General features: G+C 40.9%; 1 protein-coding gene across 1 annotated transcript; it reads left to right on the forward strand.

The window, feature by feature from the left end:
- Nucleotides 1-358: 358 nt before the first annotated feature.
- On the forward strand, nucleotides 359-17,761 carry emilin2a (elastin microfibril interfacer 2a). The gene is made up of 9 exons (XM_082512252.1): nucleotides 359-691; nucleotides 1,246-1,371; nucleotides 3,677-3,867; nucleotides 3,980-5,929; nucleotides 13,484-13,822; nucleotides 15,377-15,430; nucleotides 15,779-15,838; nucleotides 16,013-16,153; nucleotides 16,697-17,761. The coding sequence occupies exons 1-9, from the start codon at nucleotides 531-533 to the stop codon at nucleotides 17,002-17,004; spliced, it is 3,330 nt and encodes a 1,109-aa protein (XP_082368378.1). The 5' UTR covers nucleotides 359-530; the 3' UTR covers nucleotides 17,005-17,761.
- The last annotated feature ends 199 nt before the right edge of the window (nucleotides 17,762-17,960 follow it).

Here is a 17,960-nt window from a genome sequence, read left to right on the forward strand (position 1 = left end):
CTGCACACCAGAATATATATCCTCCCCTTATTCCCATTATCCAACGGAATGTAAATTACTACTGTTATCCCAAGTCATGAATATCATCAACTCCACCACTTCACACGCGTCTTTCAACTCTGGTGGTTGCATTCAAATGACATTACCCTATTATCAGTGAGGTGTGACTTATTGGCTGTTGACTGACTTGACTTGATGCCCGCATCCCCCCTCGTCCCTCGCATTAATTAATCATCGAGTCTTAACCACCAAAACTTAAAAGAATAATTTAATTAAAACTAACCTCTGGGGCTACAGACTGTTTTTTGAATAATAGACTTTGCCCCCCTGGTGTTTTTGGGGGGTGGAGGAGGAGGGGGTGGGCCTTCAACGTCATTCCAAGGGAGTTGCAGTGATTGCGGACTTCCCTCAAAGTTCAGTTGCCGGAGTCAAATCAGCCACAGGGGGAATGTAACTTTGGAGTTCGGGAAATTTGCGGATGGTAATAACAGGGTAGTTTTTTTTTTTCTGTGGTAGAAATATTTATTTTAATGCGTTTGTTAAGTATGAAGCACAGGCGTGGAGAGATGGACCGGCGGTGGGCAGTTTTCACACTGATTTTAAACTTTCAGCTCACTTACGGGACCCCCTCCTCTTACGGCTTGTTCCACGGGTCTGCAAACACTGGACCGGTACACAGACACAGGACTGGGTAAGCAATGACTTTTGTACAGTTTAGACGAGCTCTTTAAAACTGTCTGTCTTTCAGAAACTAATAAGTGCTTCATGACGGGTGTTTCTGCTTAAAGGTAACGCTGCGCTTTTTTTCTGCCAAACAAAAAAAAAAAATCAATCCAGGCTTCTCAGTTACCTGAATGACCTGAGGATTTAGCCTCTTATGGTCATATGTAGTTTGATAGCATTCCCCGTTGTTCTATCAGCCTGTGACTAAATTTGGCTCGAGTTCGCCAGTGTTGCCAAAAGTTGGCGATAAGGTGCAGATAAACCCTGGAACGTCGCTGATTACCTCCAGTCTCTTATGTACAGCAGACCACTGCATTTCCACGTTTTCTGATAAATGAAAATAGACTGGGAATGGACGCCTGACAAAGATCACTGCAACGACGCCTTTAGGGAAAGCTCATAAACCATATGGAGCTTGTTATGAAACTTTTATAGTCCAGCTGCGTTCTTTGGTATATTGCTCTAAATTAATTGCCACTTCTTGCTATACATGCTTAAGTCTTTGTTTATCTCCCTCCTCAGGAACTGGTGCGCCTATATGGTGCAAAAGAACGTGAGCTGCGCCGTGCAGGGGAGTGTGGAGGGCTTCGAGGAGCCCGTGGTGGCCCCCTGCCCAGCCTACCAACCCGACTGCCAGCAACAAGTGGCGTGAGCATCCGGGGAGAAGGGGTTGAGGGTTCATGTTTAGATGCATGTGGCAGAATAGATACAAAATGTTTATTTGGGAGAGAGCTGGAGGCAGAAATGTTCACAGTGGCTGCAAAGCTTCATGGGAAGAAGCAGAAAAAGTACAGCTTTTACAGCAAGTTAAAAAGCCCACTGAAAATAGGCAAAGGGAGGAATCTGTGGGTAAAGCTAGTAAAGAGGAGAACATTACCCATAGTTTACTCATTTCTGTCTGTTGTTGGACTAAATGACAAGCCAGGCTGAAGCAAGTGTTACCAGAAAATCCCCAAAAAGTTCAAAACGTGATGCAACCATTAAATGAGACAACAAAGCTGCGCTTCTTCCAACAAAAAAACTTATGGTGACATATACTACGTAGAAATTTATGTTATGTTGCCATTTTCCATAAGAAGCTATTGTTCAGGTTCACAATAGTGCACACATGGGCAAAATAGGGCTTTACGGCCACAACTGGACTGCAGAGCATCTAAATCCAGCCTGCAAATTGGCAACCTGTCCAGGGTGTACCCAGCCTCTCGGTCTCACCCAGTCCCCTGAATTCAATAACTGAAAGAAAATGGATACATGGATGGATGGATGGATATTTTCCTTGTAATGTGTAACCATGCTATTTGCAATTATAGGCCCTTCTCTTGTCTTAAAAACTCAAACTCAGTATCGGCCTGAAAAAAAAAAGTTGTCCAGCTCTGCTACAGTAGCTGGACACTGCCATCAGGTCTGCACACACCCTGGTTAGTTTGTCAGTATAAGTACTGAAACTAGGCCCAGAGGTTTTCCCAAGCACAGGTGTATAAATGGGATTAACTGTAACTGCCAGCTGTCCAAAATAAAGACTAATATGATGAGAATAAGTAAAATAAAAAAAAGGCTTATAACAGGCAAGTGCTAATATTAATATATATTTGAGCCAGTTCACATTTACTTTTTGATCTATTCCTTTTTTAATTTTCTGCATGTTAAGGTTTGACTTTGTGTTTAACATTTCACCTATAGAGGACATCTTTATGTATCTGCATGTTTGTCCATCTAGTCCTTTGTTCAAATGAGTTATGAGACTCTAACAGATGGTTCACAGTTGCTAATTTGTTAGCATTAGAAAGAATTTAGCCCTGATTAAAACATAACTCAATGAGTTGCTGTAGCTTTCATAACTATTATGGACAAAATAGACTTTGCTATGAGTTTATCTGACAGGCAATTAATCTGGAATCGCATTAGGGTGGCATATATAGGTTATATATATGTATAGGTTATACATTTATATATAAGTGTATAACCGAAATACCCATGAACCTTTGACAATATGAACATATCACAATAAAAATAAAACTTTTCCCTAACCCATTTAAAGTTAAAAGACTTTGATTACCACATCCAATCCCCAAACTTCTGCACTAAACAAATCATTAACTGATCATTGTAAATGGGAATGTCGGCACCAGTGACTGGAATACTTTTAATTTTGTACTGGAAGATGCTGTGTTGCAATTTAATTCATTTTTCTTAGTGAATCATTGTTAGTCCTTAAACACATGCTATCTGTGGTTCTGCTTTGTGATCCTCTTGCACAAACACATGGATGAGAGCCCCTGCTCTGTGGAAAAGATTCCTGGAAGCTGATCATACTTAGGTCACCAGATTTCCAGGCAAGAAGAGCTGGTCATGAGAGGAGACACCTCACCTTATGATACACAGCACTGACTTCATGTTGCCACATGTTAGGATTAGATTTACTTTGTAGATCACAAGCAGACCTTAAAGTGTTGTTGTCACTTGCTTTCTTCTTTTGTTCCTGCTTATTGAGAGTGAACAGTTTTACCAGTGACAGTTGGGAAATGTGTAAAGATGATTGTTTCAGATAGTAACTTTCCAGATGTTTTGCATGACATGACCCCTGGCTTCAGGGAAGTGATATCATCCATTGTTTCTTGGGGAAATGCTTTCTTTGGCTGGAAAGTTGGAATTTTGACGTAGTGAAGATTGAAGGAGAAGCTCTAAAATATCTATGTTAAAAAAATCCCCCAAAACAGATGTTTTGGTGATTGCAAGAGTGAACCAATTAACAGGTTCTTTTTTTTTTTTTAAGTAGTGGAGCAGTTTAGCACGGAACATAATAACACTGATAACACTTTCCAAAAGGTCTGGATGTGATTTTGAGAAAGTCTAGTGTTTCCCATTTATATTTATATATGCTCAAGACTTTGAGACTACATCCATATGTGTTTGAACAACAAAACTCATTTATTTCTCTGCTTTTTGTTTACAGGTACAAAACTCGATTTCGACCCACATACAAGATTGCTTATAAGACGGTCACAGAGTTAGAGTGGAGATGCTGTCCTAATTACCAAGGTCCAAACTGTAAAGACTCAAAACCAACCCCTAACTGGCAAACAGTTCAGGGAACGCAGCCTTACCGCCCACCAAATCCTGGACATACAACCAGACACATACAGAGTGAGAAATCAACTTTATACTAACAGTATTTTACTAAACATTAGTATGTGCCACTAACAAAGTAACTCTTACTTATTTATGTTATAATTCATAAGTTATTTCATTACTCCAGGGCCGGAGCGAAGAGAGACCCCGCAGCATGTGACAAGGCCTGGTGGGACAGATAAAGTGCATCTTCTGGAAGGTGAAGTTCAGCGTCTGTCTCAGACAGTCCTGGATCTCCAGTCTGCTTTGACAGGGTTAACTGCAAACCTGCAAGAGGACACAAAGAAGATGCTCATGACACTTCTAAACAACATGCGCCCACCAGACAGTCCCACAGATGCAGCTACGGAGGAGAACCCGGCCGTTTTGGATGGTCATCAGGCCACCAGAGGTGGGATGCCAGGACAGAAGGACATAGAAAAAATAGTCGCTCGTTTGGATGATATCAATAACGCGCTGCAAAGCAAGGATGAAGCTTTGGAAGACCTAAGAGGAATCACAACAAGTCATGAGGGCCAGATACGTGTCCTCATGGATGCCTCTCAGTCTCAAGCTTCACCCATACCGGATTTTGATGTTATACAGACTTACATTGATGGAAAATTTGAAAGCCTAAAGAAAGAGATTGACCAGAATTTGGAGGAGCAAATGGCCAAAGCTCAGAGCTCATGTAATGACAAGCTCCAGAAGCTGCAGAAGACCTGTGAAGATAGCCATGATGAAGTTTTGGACAGGTTTACCAAGTTGGTCAATTCCAAGGAGGCTGATCTGCGAAAGGAGATCCGATCGCTGCGTCTAGACTTGGCTGCTGCAGATGGACCTGTGCGAACCCAAAGGCAGACGGATCCATCCAAAGAGGAAAAAGAACACGGTGACCATAAAGACCTGTGGCGTGAGATTGATCGCATTGCAGAGGCTCACCGCATCCTGAATGTCCGCATTGACAATGAGCTGGAAAATCTGTCTGCTCCACAAGAAAGCATCAGCGATTTTTCTTTATTGATTGAGGAGCTGGAGGCACGTATAAATATCACAGAACTAAATGCAGAGACTCACTGCTTCTACATCGAGGAAAAGCTAACCCGTACAATCACAGAGGAAGTGGCAGCTCTTCGGACGCTTCTGGATGGACGTCTGAACGGCATGGAGGACCAGTTTACGAACATGCTGGTGGAAATGAGCCAAAACAATTTCCCTGGGGAGTTTAGTGACTCTATTAATGCCATCCAGTCAGAAGTTAACAACAACAAGCTCCTCCTCCAAGGTTTGGATGACAAGGTTAACACTGTTGGAGAGTTGTGCTCTGCAGGATGTTCAGGCTCACAAAATACCGCAGGACAGGTAACTTCTGCACCTAAACTTAATGGTCTAGAAAACATTTTGAAGGACCTGTATCGGTACAGAAATGACCTGGACGTCCTTCACACAGATGTGAGTTCCAACACAGCCAAGCTCAGCCAACTTGAGAATTTTGTTCAGAGGTACTCAGGAGCAGCAGAGAGAAGTGTGCAGACAATGGATGACTTCAAGAAGGGACTGAATAATCTTGAAAACAACGTACTCGGTCTGTCTGGCGCTGTTACTGGTTTAAGTGATTCCTTAGGCAAATACAACCAAGATATGCAGAAAATAAACTCAACATGCTGCTATGCTGAGCAGAGAGGCGAAGGCAGTACAGCACAGGACAGCTGGAGTACATCTGAATCCACTCAACGTAAGGTGGGGGAGCTGGAGGACAGACTCGATACGCTTAGCAGACAGGTGTCATCTGAACTGGGTGAATGTAAACAGAACACACAGGGTGTTTCTGATGGCATCTCCGCTGTGGATGGACGTGTAACCCGACTCGAAAAGGTGTGTGGAAAGTTAGACGGAGTTTCTGCTAACATCAAAGACCTGAAAGATGGGCTAGAGAGACATGTTGCCGGCCTGCGGGACTGCGTCGACAGAATGAACATCACATGTGGAAATCACGGAGCAGAAATCAATGCTCTGCAAAAATCCTTGCAGAAGTTTCAGGGACAGCTATCCGCCATGGCCAAAAGTGTTTTGAAGGACGGCGGTGACAAAGAGCCAGGTGAGTTGATAGCAATAAAACAGTTCAGTCTTTATTTTTTTAAAAATCGCAAACAAACCTTTAATGGACAGCTGTGCCATTCCTGTCCACACATTAATATAGTCACACCCAAAATGAAGCTTAAAAGAGCATAGTAACAAGCACTCTGGTCATCGCATCAACCAAACACAACAAAAGATGAAAGTGTTCACAGCTTTTTAAAGCGTAAACACGCAAAGGCTTTAAAAAAAAATGGCCTGACAGAGTCAATCACTTAAACATGAATCCAGATGCATTCTTCTGGAAGTCTTTCCTGGAAGACATTCAGTGTTGCACTCATTTTCCCAAAAATAATGGAAATAGCTGTCTAAAGAATGCAAAGTCAAAAAAAGATGAAGTTCAGACACTGATTACTTTAATCTCTGCACACCAGTAGAGTGCTGCTAACATGGACTAAATGTCAAAATATGAGTTCCAAAAGTTGCCTGAATCATCCCCCCCAATTCTGACTTGGAAAGAGACGGAGAAGGAGACCTTACAGACGCCCTGTGAACATCTGACGCGCACTTTGATAGGAGCACAGTGACACTTTCAGAGCCTAAAGGTGAATACGGGCATGTAGGTGGTGCTTGTGAAATGAAACAACAGCAGCTGTGGCAGCAAATGGCTTTCGTGTGATCTGTATGGCAGCAAAGGAGTGATACTATCAGATTAATGAGGCACAGTAATGAAAAGGGTGTGCTGGAAGTACAATATGAAGCAACGAGAAGAGTACGCCATGTGCCTTTTGTAGCATTTACAAGTCGACTGTCTCAACTAGCTAGCAGGCTTTGCTTCATTAGCGGGCAGAGTTATCACGATAGGGAATCATGACAGTAATTGGAGTCAGATTATGGCACAGTTTAGCCACTTAAGGGTCCATTAGTTCAGGGGATTCCCACATTAGTGCAGTCAAGCACTGAAATTAGCCAGAAGAACCCAAGTAAAAAAGTAGTGGCTACATGCACATAATCTTTTTTGTCAGCGTCCTGCCTAGTTTTCACTATCTGAGTTTATCAAGTATGATTAACATCTGTGTAAACACAAACTTTTCCTGTGGATAATCTCCACATAATGCTGGCTTGGTTTACGTGAAGGCTTGAACAGCTACAGGGTATTTCTCAAAATGGGAGGGCACAAGTTCACTGAGCCTCCCGTGCTTGCCTCCAGCATGTCATTCAATATGTCCCAGCACTGAGAAGCAGAGGCCCACATTAGAGACTTCCTGTGGCTTAGATTTGTGTTGTCCCAGGAATCCCCCTTTTTTGTACAGGCAATGAAACATGCAAATTAAATCTGAAAAATTTTACAGCCATTCCAGTGCCTATGATGATTTACTCACAGTGTTACATGCCTTGTTACTCCGTGACGTAAATATCACTTAAACACTCAACAGACTGCTCCTTCTCCCCCAGTCCTTTCATGAGTTGTGAGGTCTTCTTTCTTTCACCATAATTCCCCTTTATTTGCAATACCACAGAACTGCGGACCTCAACCTCAGCTCCCAGTCCCTCAGTACACATACCTCTACCCCTCCCTCGTTTCTTTCTCTTTACACATGTACACATACCAGCCTCGAGAGATTCCCGCAGGGTGACCTAAGCCCGATGTGTGGAGTCTGGTCCTCATTAAGGGCCCTGACTCACCGCTGGAGTCAGTCTTGATGGAGAGGGGAGAAGAAGGGCTCCACACCCAGGACCAGATGCTTCAGCTACCCTCAGCTGTGATGTCATGACTGGGGCCCCATTACCAGTCCCTCCCACATTATTCTCCAAAACAATAGAGCGATAGGGAGCTGCGGAGAAAAGCGGGCCGATGAATTGTACCCATTTCAGCATTTGCCAAATATGGCCTGTTATTTCCAAACAAGGATGTTTGATTTCATTATCTTACCAGGAACATTAAGCTTGGTTTATAATCAGAACCCCCACTTCCCACCTTTCCAACTTCAGATAGAGGGTGGCTGTGTCAGCTATTCTTTGCAACTTTCTGAGACAGGCAAGCTGGCATTCACAATCACTTCTTACTGTGATTGGCCTCTTGAGGTGAGAGAGGAGCAGGGAATTTTAAGCTACCCAGCATTTTCTTTAATCACTCAAGTTTGTCTGCTATTTGTGGCATTTTTCATATGTCCGTTTTAGCAAAGAGACATTTATCGCTTGTGTGCACCATTATTTCAGTCTATACTGTAGCAACCTGCTAACCTAACTCAAAGAGGGAGAAAACGGCTAGCTTGGTTCCAAGACAAATTAACTGCAACTTCCTGGAGTGTCAACTTGTTGCCTGGTAACTGGTAACTGGTTTCCCCCCATAACATGCTAAAGTGTCACCGAGTTGCCATTTTTCTACTGATTTAACAAAGATACAGCTTGTTAAATAGAACATTTCTGAGAAGCTGGTCGGCAGGACACCAGGCAACCTGTTTCAAATTTTTCTTCCAGCCTACATTAGCAAACTGCTCGAGGCAACTCACCTAAATCTCAGCATGAGCAGAGTAAATAAGCTTACTGTATTTCTAAAAGTGTCAGAATTTTTCCCTTCAAAGAGTAATCTCATTTTCTTTTAGTCCTAAATCCCACAAGAGAGGGAGTTGGACTTTGTGGCTCGAGATTTAATGGTTACTTCAAGTTTGGAAAGGAGAGAAATTGTCTAAATAGAGATGAAATATCCACAAAAAATCCCTGCTCTGTGGGTGTGGTGGTGGCTGAGAGCCTACTGAAATGTTTCCTCTCTGTGTTTGAGCTCATATTCTCCACACAGTCATATGAGGACCCAGAGGAGGCTGCAAACAGATGATGTGTTGTAATAACATAACTGAAAGATTGACTGGAATAGCTTTGCCCTTACACAGCGTGACTGTTGAATTGGAATTGTGTGACTTTAGTTTTAAAGTGTTGGCACTGCTTAGCCCTCAGCAGCTGCTCCTGCTGCAGAGGTCTGCCACTACTGCTTTTGTTTTTTATATCTAGTTGCTTTCCCTCTGAGAGGGAGTTGTGGTTAAGAAGAAATTACTCTGTGGAAACATTCAAAAGTCTGTGATCTACCAACGAAATCTGAAATTACGCAAGAGATTTCAATCTCTCAAGAATTGGCAAACTAGTTTCATACAGTCATGGTTAAAAAAAAAAGGAAAAAGGAAAGTACAGCCTTTGTTAAGTATAAAGTTTTACATATCAAGATATTTAAAAAAAAAACTCAAGTACTTATCAGGTCTTAAAATAAGGTAAATACATTCTGCATTCTGGCTAATGACATGGTGTCGTTAGCCAGAACTTGTTAAGTCACCTTTAGCAGCAATACCTCAAATGAAAGATTTCTACGTGACTTTATCAGACTCTCACATTGTTGTGGAGGAATTCTGGTGCATTGTTCTTTTCATTGAGGTTTTCATTCATGCACAGCTCTCTTAATGCAAGCCACATCATTACAATCTGAACTTTGACTGGGTCACTGGAAAACCTTGATCCTTGTCTTTTTCAGCAATTCACCGTCCTGTTGCATGACCCGGTTTCAGCTAAGCTTTTATCTGTCTGACAGATGGTCTCACATATAACCAGTGTTGGTCAAGTTACTTGAAAAAAGTAATCAGTAACTAATTACTGATTACTTCCCCCAAAAGGAATCCCGTTACTTTACTGATTACTTATTTTCAAAAGTAATTAATTATTTACTTACTTCGTTACTTTTTAAAAACACGATTTACAACCTGAATAGGTGATAAAGCGATAGATCTTTCAGCCCAATTCTACTTTTTCTGCATAATCCATCATACAAAATGTAATCAAATGGACAAGTCCCTTTTTTTAACTTGTTTTATTAGTTTTAATCTTTTAACTTTATGCATCAAGCAAACATTAAATGATATGCACCATTCTCTGACTTGAAGAAATTAGTTTAACATTTAAACCTATTTTCTGCACATCCCAGCATATAAAATAAAATATTTTTTGTGTTTACACTCAGTCTTTCAAATAGATGCAAGTAAAACACAGCAGAAAATAAATAAAGTCAAAGACTAGCGGTCCTGTTGCTCTATTTTCACCTGTAAAGCAGGAGTGGTGTAGGCGGAGGTGTGCCCTGGTGCAGGTGAGCCGCAGCGGTCAGTTGAAGAATCCGCGAGTTTGTCTGTGAATTTCCCATTACGTCATTGCGCACTCGATGCTTGTTTAGGGGGGGTTTTCGCTGTAAAAAGAAGTTTTCTTCCCACGCACAACGAACACTAATGTTTTTGTCACTTTTTATGGAATCAAACTCAGAATAAGGTCAGTACACGCTTTAAACGCTGCACGCTCATACTGTCTCCCGTACTTGATATATTATCCATTGTTGATCTGCACACAGCTGTTGTCTCAAACGTCGCACTCGCTTACGTCATTGTCATGAGACATTCTCGCAAAAAAATCACGGTTTTAGTAACGCAATAATGCAGCGTTCCTACAGGAAAGTAACGTTTTTTTGCAGTCACTGCATGGTCTGACTTGGGGGAAATTTACTGGACATACACTCCTAGGAAGATTGGCAACTGTCTTGAATGTTTTCCACTTCAGACTGAAGAATAATGGACTTCAAATTATTTGGAAATAGCCTTATAGATCTTCCCAAATCATCGGGTAGCAACAGTCACTTTTCTGAGATCACTGCTGATGTCTTTCCCCTCTTGGCATTGTGTTAATACACCCACGAATACTCCAGACCAACAAACTGCCAAAACCTCTACTTTTATAGAGGCGCTTACACATGATCAGTTAATCAAGTGCATTTGATTACCAGCACTTTTGTGCTACTTATCCTCTTAATTCCTGTGGAAGCAGAAAGGGTGTACATAGCTCTCTGCGCATTCATAATGATCCTTTCATCTGAGGTTTTATTTACCTCATTTAAAAGACTGGGTTATTGAAATGATGTCCTAATATGGAAAACCTTAGAAATGAATGAGTGTTTTTTAAACCATGACTGCATATGTTATTAGAAAATTTTAAAATATGAAAAAAATACTTCTGTTTCAAATTTATTTAGTGACTAGCCAGAATTTTCATGCTGAATTTTACAATTTAATGTGCAATATGTTTTTTTCCTATTCCTTTTTTTGGAGATAATCCCAGCCCAGCTCAAATCACATCCCTGTTATTTCTCTCTGTTTTCTCTGAGTTGCTCACTTTACTCCCTTGTCGCGCTGCTTCTTTCCAGCTTTTACTTTCAATTTGTCCTTCCAAGAAAGCCAGAGGACTTTCCACCTCTCTCTCCACCCTGTCCTGTGAGTGTCTAGCAATGGACAAAGGCAACAGAAAATGAAAAAGGGAAAAAAATCACTGTTGTTTTAAAGCAGGGATAAATTAAGGGCTTTGATTTCATGGATCAATGCTTTGCAATTGATAATTTAGGCTTTATATTGAAGAGACAGGCAGGAGGATTAACTGTCTGCGGTGATGAGGAAATACACACACACAAAAAAGACATAAAAGGCCTTTTGAAGTCTCAGGTTGTCTGATGGGAAAGAATGGAAAATTGTAATTGACACCAAGGCGCACACTCACACATACGCACTGTATAATTTTAGTCATCACCAGAATTTTGAGGTGGTGCCACAATTTCCCCCGATGAGATATCTGAGTATGTGAGGTGAGGTGTTTCCAACTCTGACCCAGGAGCCCATCTGGAAGTCTTCAGAGGAGACTCTCATACACAAGAGGAATCCCAGAGGTCTGCCATGCAGCGCACAATTTGAGCCTCCCATCATAAATATTACAGTAGGAAAATGGGGTGGAGAATGAAATTGTGTCCATGTGCATAGCAAGAAAGATTAGACTCTGAGTGATGCATTATTGTAAGTGTGTAACAGCCACTCCCTGCATCATTACCCTTGGCACCATTGCACGATCAGACTGTCTGCCACAATATCCCATGACGATTTCAGTCACTTGTGAACACTCACGAGATGTCACCCAGTTCTGCAGAGGCGCAAGTGACTAAAGCATTACCCTTTGGTGTCTCAGTCTGCCTGTAAGCAATAACATCTGGTTTTGGTGACGCCTTTGGTTGTACCAGCATGCATATGAATGTGTGCGCTTTTCTCTGTGCTTTTCGAATTCGCGGTTTCCCCCTCAGTGAGACACAGGCTGAGAGCTCATGGGAAATATGCACTCAGGCAACCGGCACCCTGGAGAAGGCATGGGGAGGAAATGAATGAGAGATTTCTGATTATCTCAGTACAACATGATTGCTGGGTTTAATTTGTTTTTGATTATACAGTACATGTGGTTTCTGAGTAGCTTGGAGTAAGAAGGACGAATTTTGTTGACAGGTAGATGATGTTTTATTTGATAAAACCAGAATGCCTGATTACTTTTATAATCCAGAGTAACAGCCAGGCTCTAATGTAATATAGTTGCTTTCAGGTAGGATTGATCACTGGCTGAATGTGCAGTTGAATTAACAGTTGACTTTTGATTTATTATATTTGGCTGCAAGAGAACTTACAACTGTTATAAATGATTTTTTTAAAGCTATGGTACAGTACTGTACAAAAGTATTATCTTTACACATTGCTAGGAAAAGATAGCTGCAGAGATTTATTGAAATAGGTGCAAACATGGAGATATAGTACATAAGGCAAAAAGACAGTCTGTACATTTCTAATAAGCCTGAAAGTCAGCAGAGCAGGAACTTTCTTAGGCAAACCTTCTGGTAATTTCTTTAAGTATCTTCAGGAATACTTCTCCAGGCTTCTTGAAGGACATCCAAATTTTAAAACATGAAAATCAGATGTTCTGAAGGAGGCATTGAATGTTGAAATGTGTTGGTATTTTTTCTGCATTCATAATTTGAACAATTTGACAGGATCCACAACACCACTGGCTAAAATTCAGCTCCAAATCATGACAGCGTCTCCATCATGTTTTACTGATGGCTCTCAAACTTAGAACCCAAATTTGAAATTTGGATTCATCACTCCAAATGTCACTACTGATTTTCAGTCCAGTTCTTGTGTAGTTTGACAAACCTCAGCCCCTTGCTTAAGATGGATGGATCAACTGAAGTGTCATCTCTGAGATTCTTGGTCAGGTATTTGCTCTATTTATTTTCCTGTTTCAATTTTTCATAGCTTCCACTAAAGAAATGCAGCCGACTGCAGTAACAAGGTACCTAAAGATAAACTGAATATCAGTTATTTGCTGGTTATAAACACTGGTTCTTCCCTTGAATTAGATTCATTTTTCATCCTTGTATGATTCATAGGTCAGTATTAAGTGGTTCAGCAAACAAAAACAAACAAAAGTTCCTCGGAAAATGTCAGGTACCAGGACTGGACTGTTAATGAGTGCGAAAAGGAGATTTATATGTCTATATGTCTGAAATGTTTTATACTGTGATGGTCAACATGGGGGCATGTTGCTAAATTGGTATTTAGCTCAAATCCTTACAGTGGATAAATTCACCCATGAAGCTGCCAGCATGGCTGACAATGCCAGGAGGAGCACGACAGCTGATCTGACCATTAATCATGATCTCTGTCTCTTTTTTGTTTCATTTTCCAAGGAATGACCGTAAGACCAGGACCAGAGATGCCTGCGTCTTTGCCAGACAGAAACAGAATCCAACAAATCCACATTCCTATCATCATCGACCCTGTGCAGACCAACCCCAGAACACCATACAGCCCAGGCCAACCAGTGCAGCCAAACACACACAGAAAAAACATCAGCCCGCCAAGACAGCCTTTCAGTCCTCGGCAACCAGGTGTGCCGACTGTGCCTGAGATTTCTGTTGTGGAGATGGGAGAGGCAGGACCTCCAGGATACAGCCGCAGGGTGACTGTGCGAAGAGGGTCTGAGGACTCTTCCAGAGACCGTGTTAAAGGGTTTGCAGGAGCACCAGGCGAGTAGTCTTAAGGTCCATGATGACCTCTGGTATCGTCTTAAGCATACAGCTGAAAATCCACTATGAAGGTGCAGGCCTTATTTTATGATGTGTATGAAAATCTGCAATCTAATTAAGTCTAACTCAAGGCCTCTCGAATTTACAGCACAAAACTAATTCAGTTGTATATGAAATACAAATCCAACTCTAAAATTCTAAGGGCAAAAAATCATGCTGTTTTTGTTGCTTCTGCTACATGCAAGGTAACAGACCCAACAAAGGTGCATCACTCCCACATCACTATTTGAAACATGAAGGATTACTGCAGTCAAGGGACCTTTTTTAATCAAAAACACAATATTTTCCTAACCCTGGCCAAGGGTGTTGTAATGCTGGGCCAGGGTTAGGAAGTCAAAAAAATGCAGCAACAGCAAGTAGAAAAAAGCAAAGCCAAGTGAAAAACACAAAGTAAACTCAAGTCTAAGTTGGAAACTTAGATGGATCTGTCCTGCTTTGTATCAATAGTTGAGGCTGCTGGTGGTGTATTGACACACTTTGGACCCCTTACGACTTAATGAATATTATTTAAACACCACAACCTATCTGAATATTGTTGGCTCAAATCATCTCAAACGGGTTTCCTGAACCTGACAGTGACGTCACTGTACTCAGATCTCAATCCAATAAACCACCTTTGGGATGTAGTGGAATGGTAGCCAGCATATCTGCAGCAACTGTGTGATGCTGTCATGTATATATGAATCAAAATCTCTCAAGAATGTTTCCAGCACCTTGCTGAATCTGTGCCATGAAGAATTAATAATGCGTGGACAGTTGTTTGTCATCTATGTGAAGGTTTTCATTGGGTGCCAAACCAAATCAGAAGGAAGAGGACGCCGAACATAGATTTAGGCAGTTTGGGGTTTAATTATTTAAGCTGTATGTAGAAAGATTAAATAAAATATCAAACAAAACAAAGGCTTTGTTCTACCCTCAATGCTTTTTGGCAGTAAAGGAATAGAGAACAGCCTACGTTAGTCATATTGTTACTGTTTACTGGTAGTGTGGGAGAATTAGCCAGGGAAATGCCAATTAGTCTTACCCCCCTTACTTGTAAAACAAAAAAACTTAAAATTCACCCACATCTTTGGGCTTTTGGATGGGATGTGAGATTTGTTTCAGCTTTTCAGTTCTTTATTGTTGCATATTTTTTCTTTACTGCCATCTGAATGCTTGTCATAGGTTGGTTTTTAATTCAGTCTGTTTTTGGTTAATAATAAATACATTTAAATGTCAGTCTTTGTGGAAACTACGGATGCTTAAATCTGATTTTAGATGGCATTATCTTGAAACAGCTGGGAAAAACAATCTGCTTCCAAAAATCCACAATTACAAAGTCTAGAGTTCTTGAAGTTTTGTTTTGATTTATACCTTCTCTTGGAATCTCTCACACAGTGTGCCATAAGATCCAGATGGAAAACCAAAGAACTGTATTTGGCAATACTACAGATCGACCCCGTCTCTTCAGATGACAATAAAACATAATATTTTTGTCATCTGTTTCTCTTGCAGGCTATCCTCCTCTGAAGCCTGTTTCTTTCATGCCTCAATCAGCCAGACGCCAAGGTATTTTACCAGTTCATTATCAAGTTACATCACATGCATCTGCAGGCTTCTTCTACTGTATCAATGTAAAAGAAGAAGCATTGGAAAAACTGTGAATAATTTCTAGTCGGGGAGTGCGAGGGAGTGGGAACTGGATGTGTTTCTTTAAGGGTGTGTGGGCAGATTGTGCAAGGATTTTAGTGCGTCTGCAAGCATTCACCAGAAAGTTTTGTATTTTCTTTATATATATGTACACACACACCAATGACAGATTTATAAGTATAAAGATATAATAATAATAATACATGATGTATTACGTATTATGTAATAATACATAATGAGTTAACATGTACTGTGTGTGCCTTGTAGCTCTTACAGCAGTAAAGGTGCCCTGGAACCCGGTTTATCGAGCCCCAGCTGATTCACCAGGTAAACCTGTCCATGTTTCAGCAAGGATTAAAGGCATTACAAAAAGAATTGAATTTATGATAGATACATATTACATACATATTGATTCTGATCAATTTAAATGCAGCAATCATGTATTCATTTATCCATCAGTTGAAACACTGATTGACGACATTCCTGTCTGTTTGCATCCAGTTTCAGTCGATAATAGCGCTTTGGCAGACACCTTCTCCTTCTCTGCCGGCCTCACTCAGCAACGTTTCTCTGGAGATTTTGGAATCATTCGCTTTAACAGAGTCCTAGTAAATGACGGAGGACATTACAATCCCAGCACAGGTAGATCCACACATAAAAAAACAGATTCAGTATTAAAAGGATTGTAACATTTGCTGGTATCATTGTGATACGTTGATAATACGCAGATATGTCGTCTTTTTGCATAAAAATGTGCTGTTATTATGAGCCTGGGCACTTAGTTGTGCTTTGTACAAACAAACAAATAAATAAAACATTAGTTAGGGATTATTTTCAGTTGTGGATTAATACGAAATGTGTTCTCTCATGAGTATTTGAAGCAGGACTGTGAATATAAAGATGATTCAAAATAAACTGCAGGACCCGTGTTTGTTATAACTGAGGAATGACTCACCCAGCACAGCAGAGTGGCTAATTGATGTGTTTTTAATTCTTAATTGGGTAACAATGAAGTCCTGTGACACAGAGGAATTGGATAATTCAGGCTTTGGCTACAGAGCCAAAACTCATTAGGATCAATTCATTGCAGGTCCATGAATAGGGAAGAGACTTAGAAACCAAGAGTACTAATCAGTAACATTATTGATTGAACCCAGGCTGAATCATTCCTGTCCTCACCCTCAGGGATCTTTACTGTACCGCTGGATGGCCGATACCTGATTTCAGGTGTGCTGACCGCAAAGCAGGGCGATCGTGTAGAGGCCGTGCTGTCTGTGTCTAACCGCAGCGTACAGAGGCTACAGAGCTCAGGCCTGACTGGTGGTAATTGTGGCTGCGGGGGTACAGCATCCTTTAATGTAATCCTACCGCTGAGGAAAGGAGACCAAGTGGCTATGGTAAGAACCGAAGGTCAGCTGGCCACAACCGAAGCCAGGGAGATCCTGTCCACCTACAGCGGCACCTTTCTGTACCAGCCACAAGCCAAAAGATAGCTGGAGCTCAGGTGGAAAGTAACGACGAGGACTACTTTGTTCCCAGACATGTGGACTGGAGGAAATGTTGAAGTGTTGAAACCACATTTTTAAAACAAAAAAATTATTTGCTGTGATGCAGCTGTTTTACCTGTGTGAAGATCTTTAGTTATAAATTCAGTTAAAAAAGCTGTTATATGGAATTTGTAAGCAATTTTCCAAAGACACCTGATAACAAGAAGCAGGATTTGTATCTAATATATTTATCAAGATGAATGTTTGTACCACCTATTGTAAATGTCTTGTGTAAAAGTATAAATTAACACTTTTGTAAATTTTGTTTTAGCAGCAGCATTCAGAGACTTGGCATACAGCATGGTCAACAATCATTGGAGCATATTTGTAGGTTAGCTGTAAATATGGACTCACGTCATCTTAAAAGTGCTCTGGGTGATTAGGAAATCTGCACAGAGAGATTAATGAGGAAAGGAAAGACTTAGCAACACAAGATTTTATTAATAGTACAAACTTGGCTGGCTTCTACTGAAGAATACATGGTTAGTGAGCCCCCTCCTTTTTTCTTTTTTTTTTTTTGGTGATTATGTAAAGTGGGTGGGGATGATAAATAAATTCCCCCTTTCTCACTCCTGAGACTGACTAAAATTTTCCAGCATCAAACTGTAAGAAGTATTTAGCTTTCAGTTCAGCCTTTGTTAACCCTTAAAAAGGAAAAACTGATATTTTAATTAAAAGCTGAATAAATAAACACTCTGGATTACCATTTTGTATGATTCTTCTTATCTTTATATTATTTAATAAAACCAAGCAAAACCTCTAAAATGACATGAGGGACTTAACCTGCAGTACCCTCATTAGCGTACTGTTACTTCAAAGTACGCAATAGGGCAGGAGTTACTCCACTTGCCTCTGGTTACTGTTGAACTTTTGGACTCAGACTGCAGAAAAGAAAAATCACA

The sequence above is a fragment of the Aulonocara stuartgranti genome, assembly GCF_965226115.1.
Source record: "Aulonocara stuartgranti genome assembly, chromosome: 18".
In the NCBI taxonomy this organism is placed as follows: Eukaryota; Metazoa; Chordata; class Actinopteri; order Cichliformes; family Cichlidae; genus Aulonocara; species Aulonocara stuartgranti.

Excerpts from the sequence above, each read along its gene's own strand:
- emilin2a (XM_082512252.1), top strand. The coding sequence starts at position 531 with ATGCGTTTGTTAAGTATGAAGCACAGGCGTGGAGAGATGGACCGGCGG. Across the intron at positions 5,930-13,483 it reads CGGCGGTGACAAAGAGCCAG|GAATGACCGTAAGACCAGGA; the intron begins GTGAGTTGATAG and ends TCATTTTCCAAG. Across the intron at positions 15,839-16,012 it reads AGCCCCAGCTGATTCACCAG|TTTCAGTCGATAATAGCGCT; the intron begins GTAAACCTGTCC and ends GTTTGCATCCAG.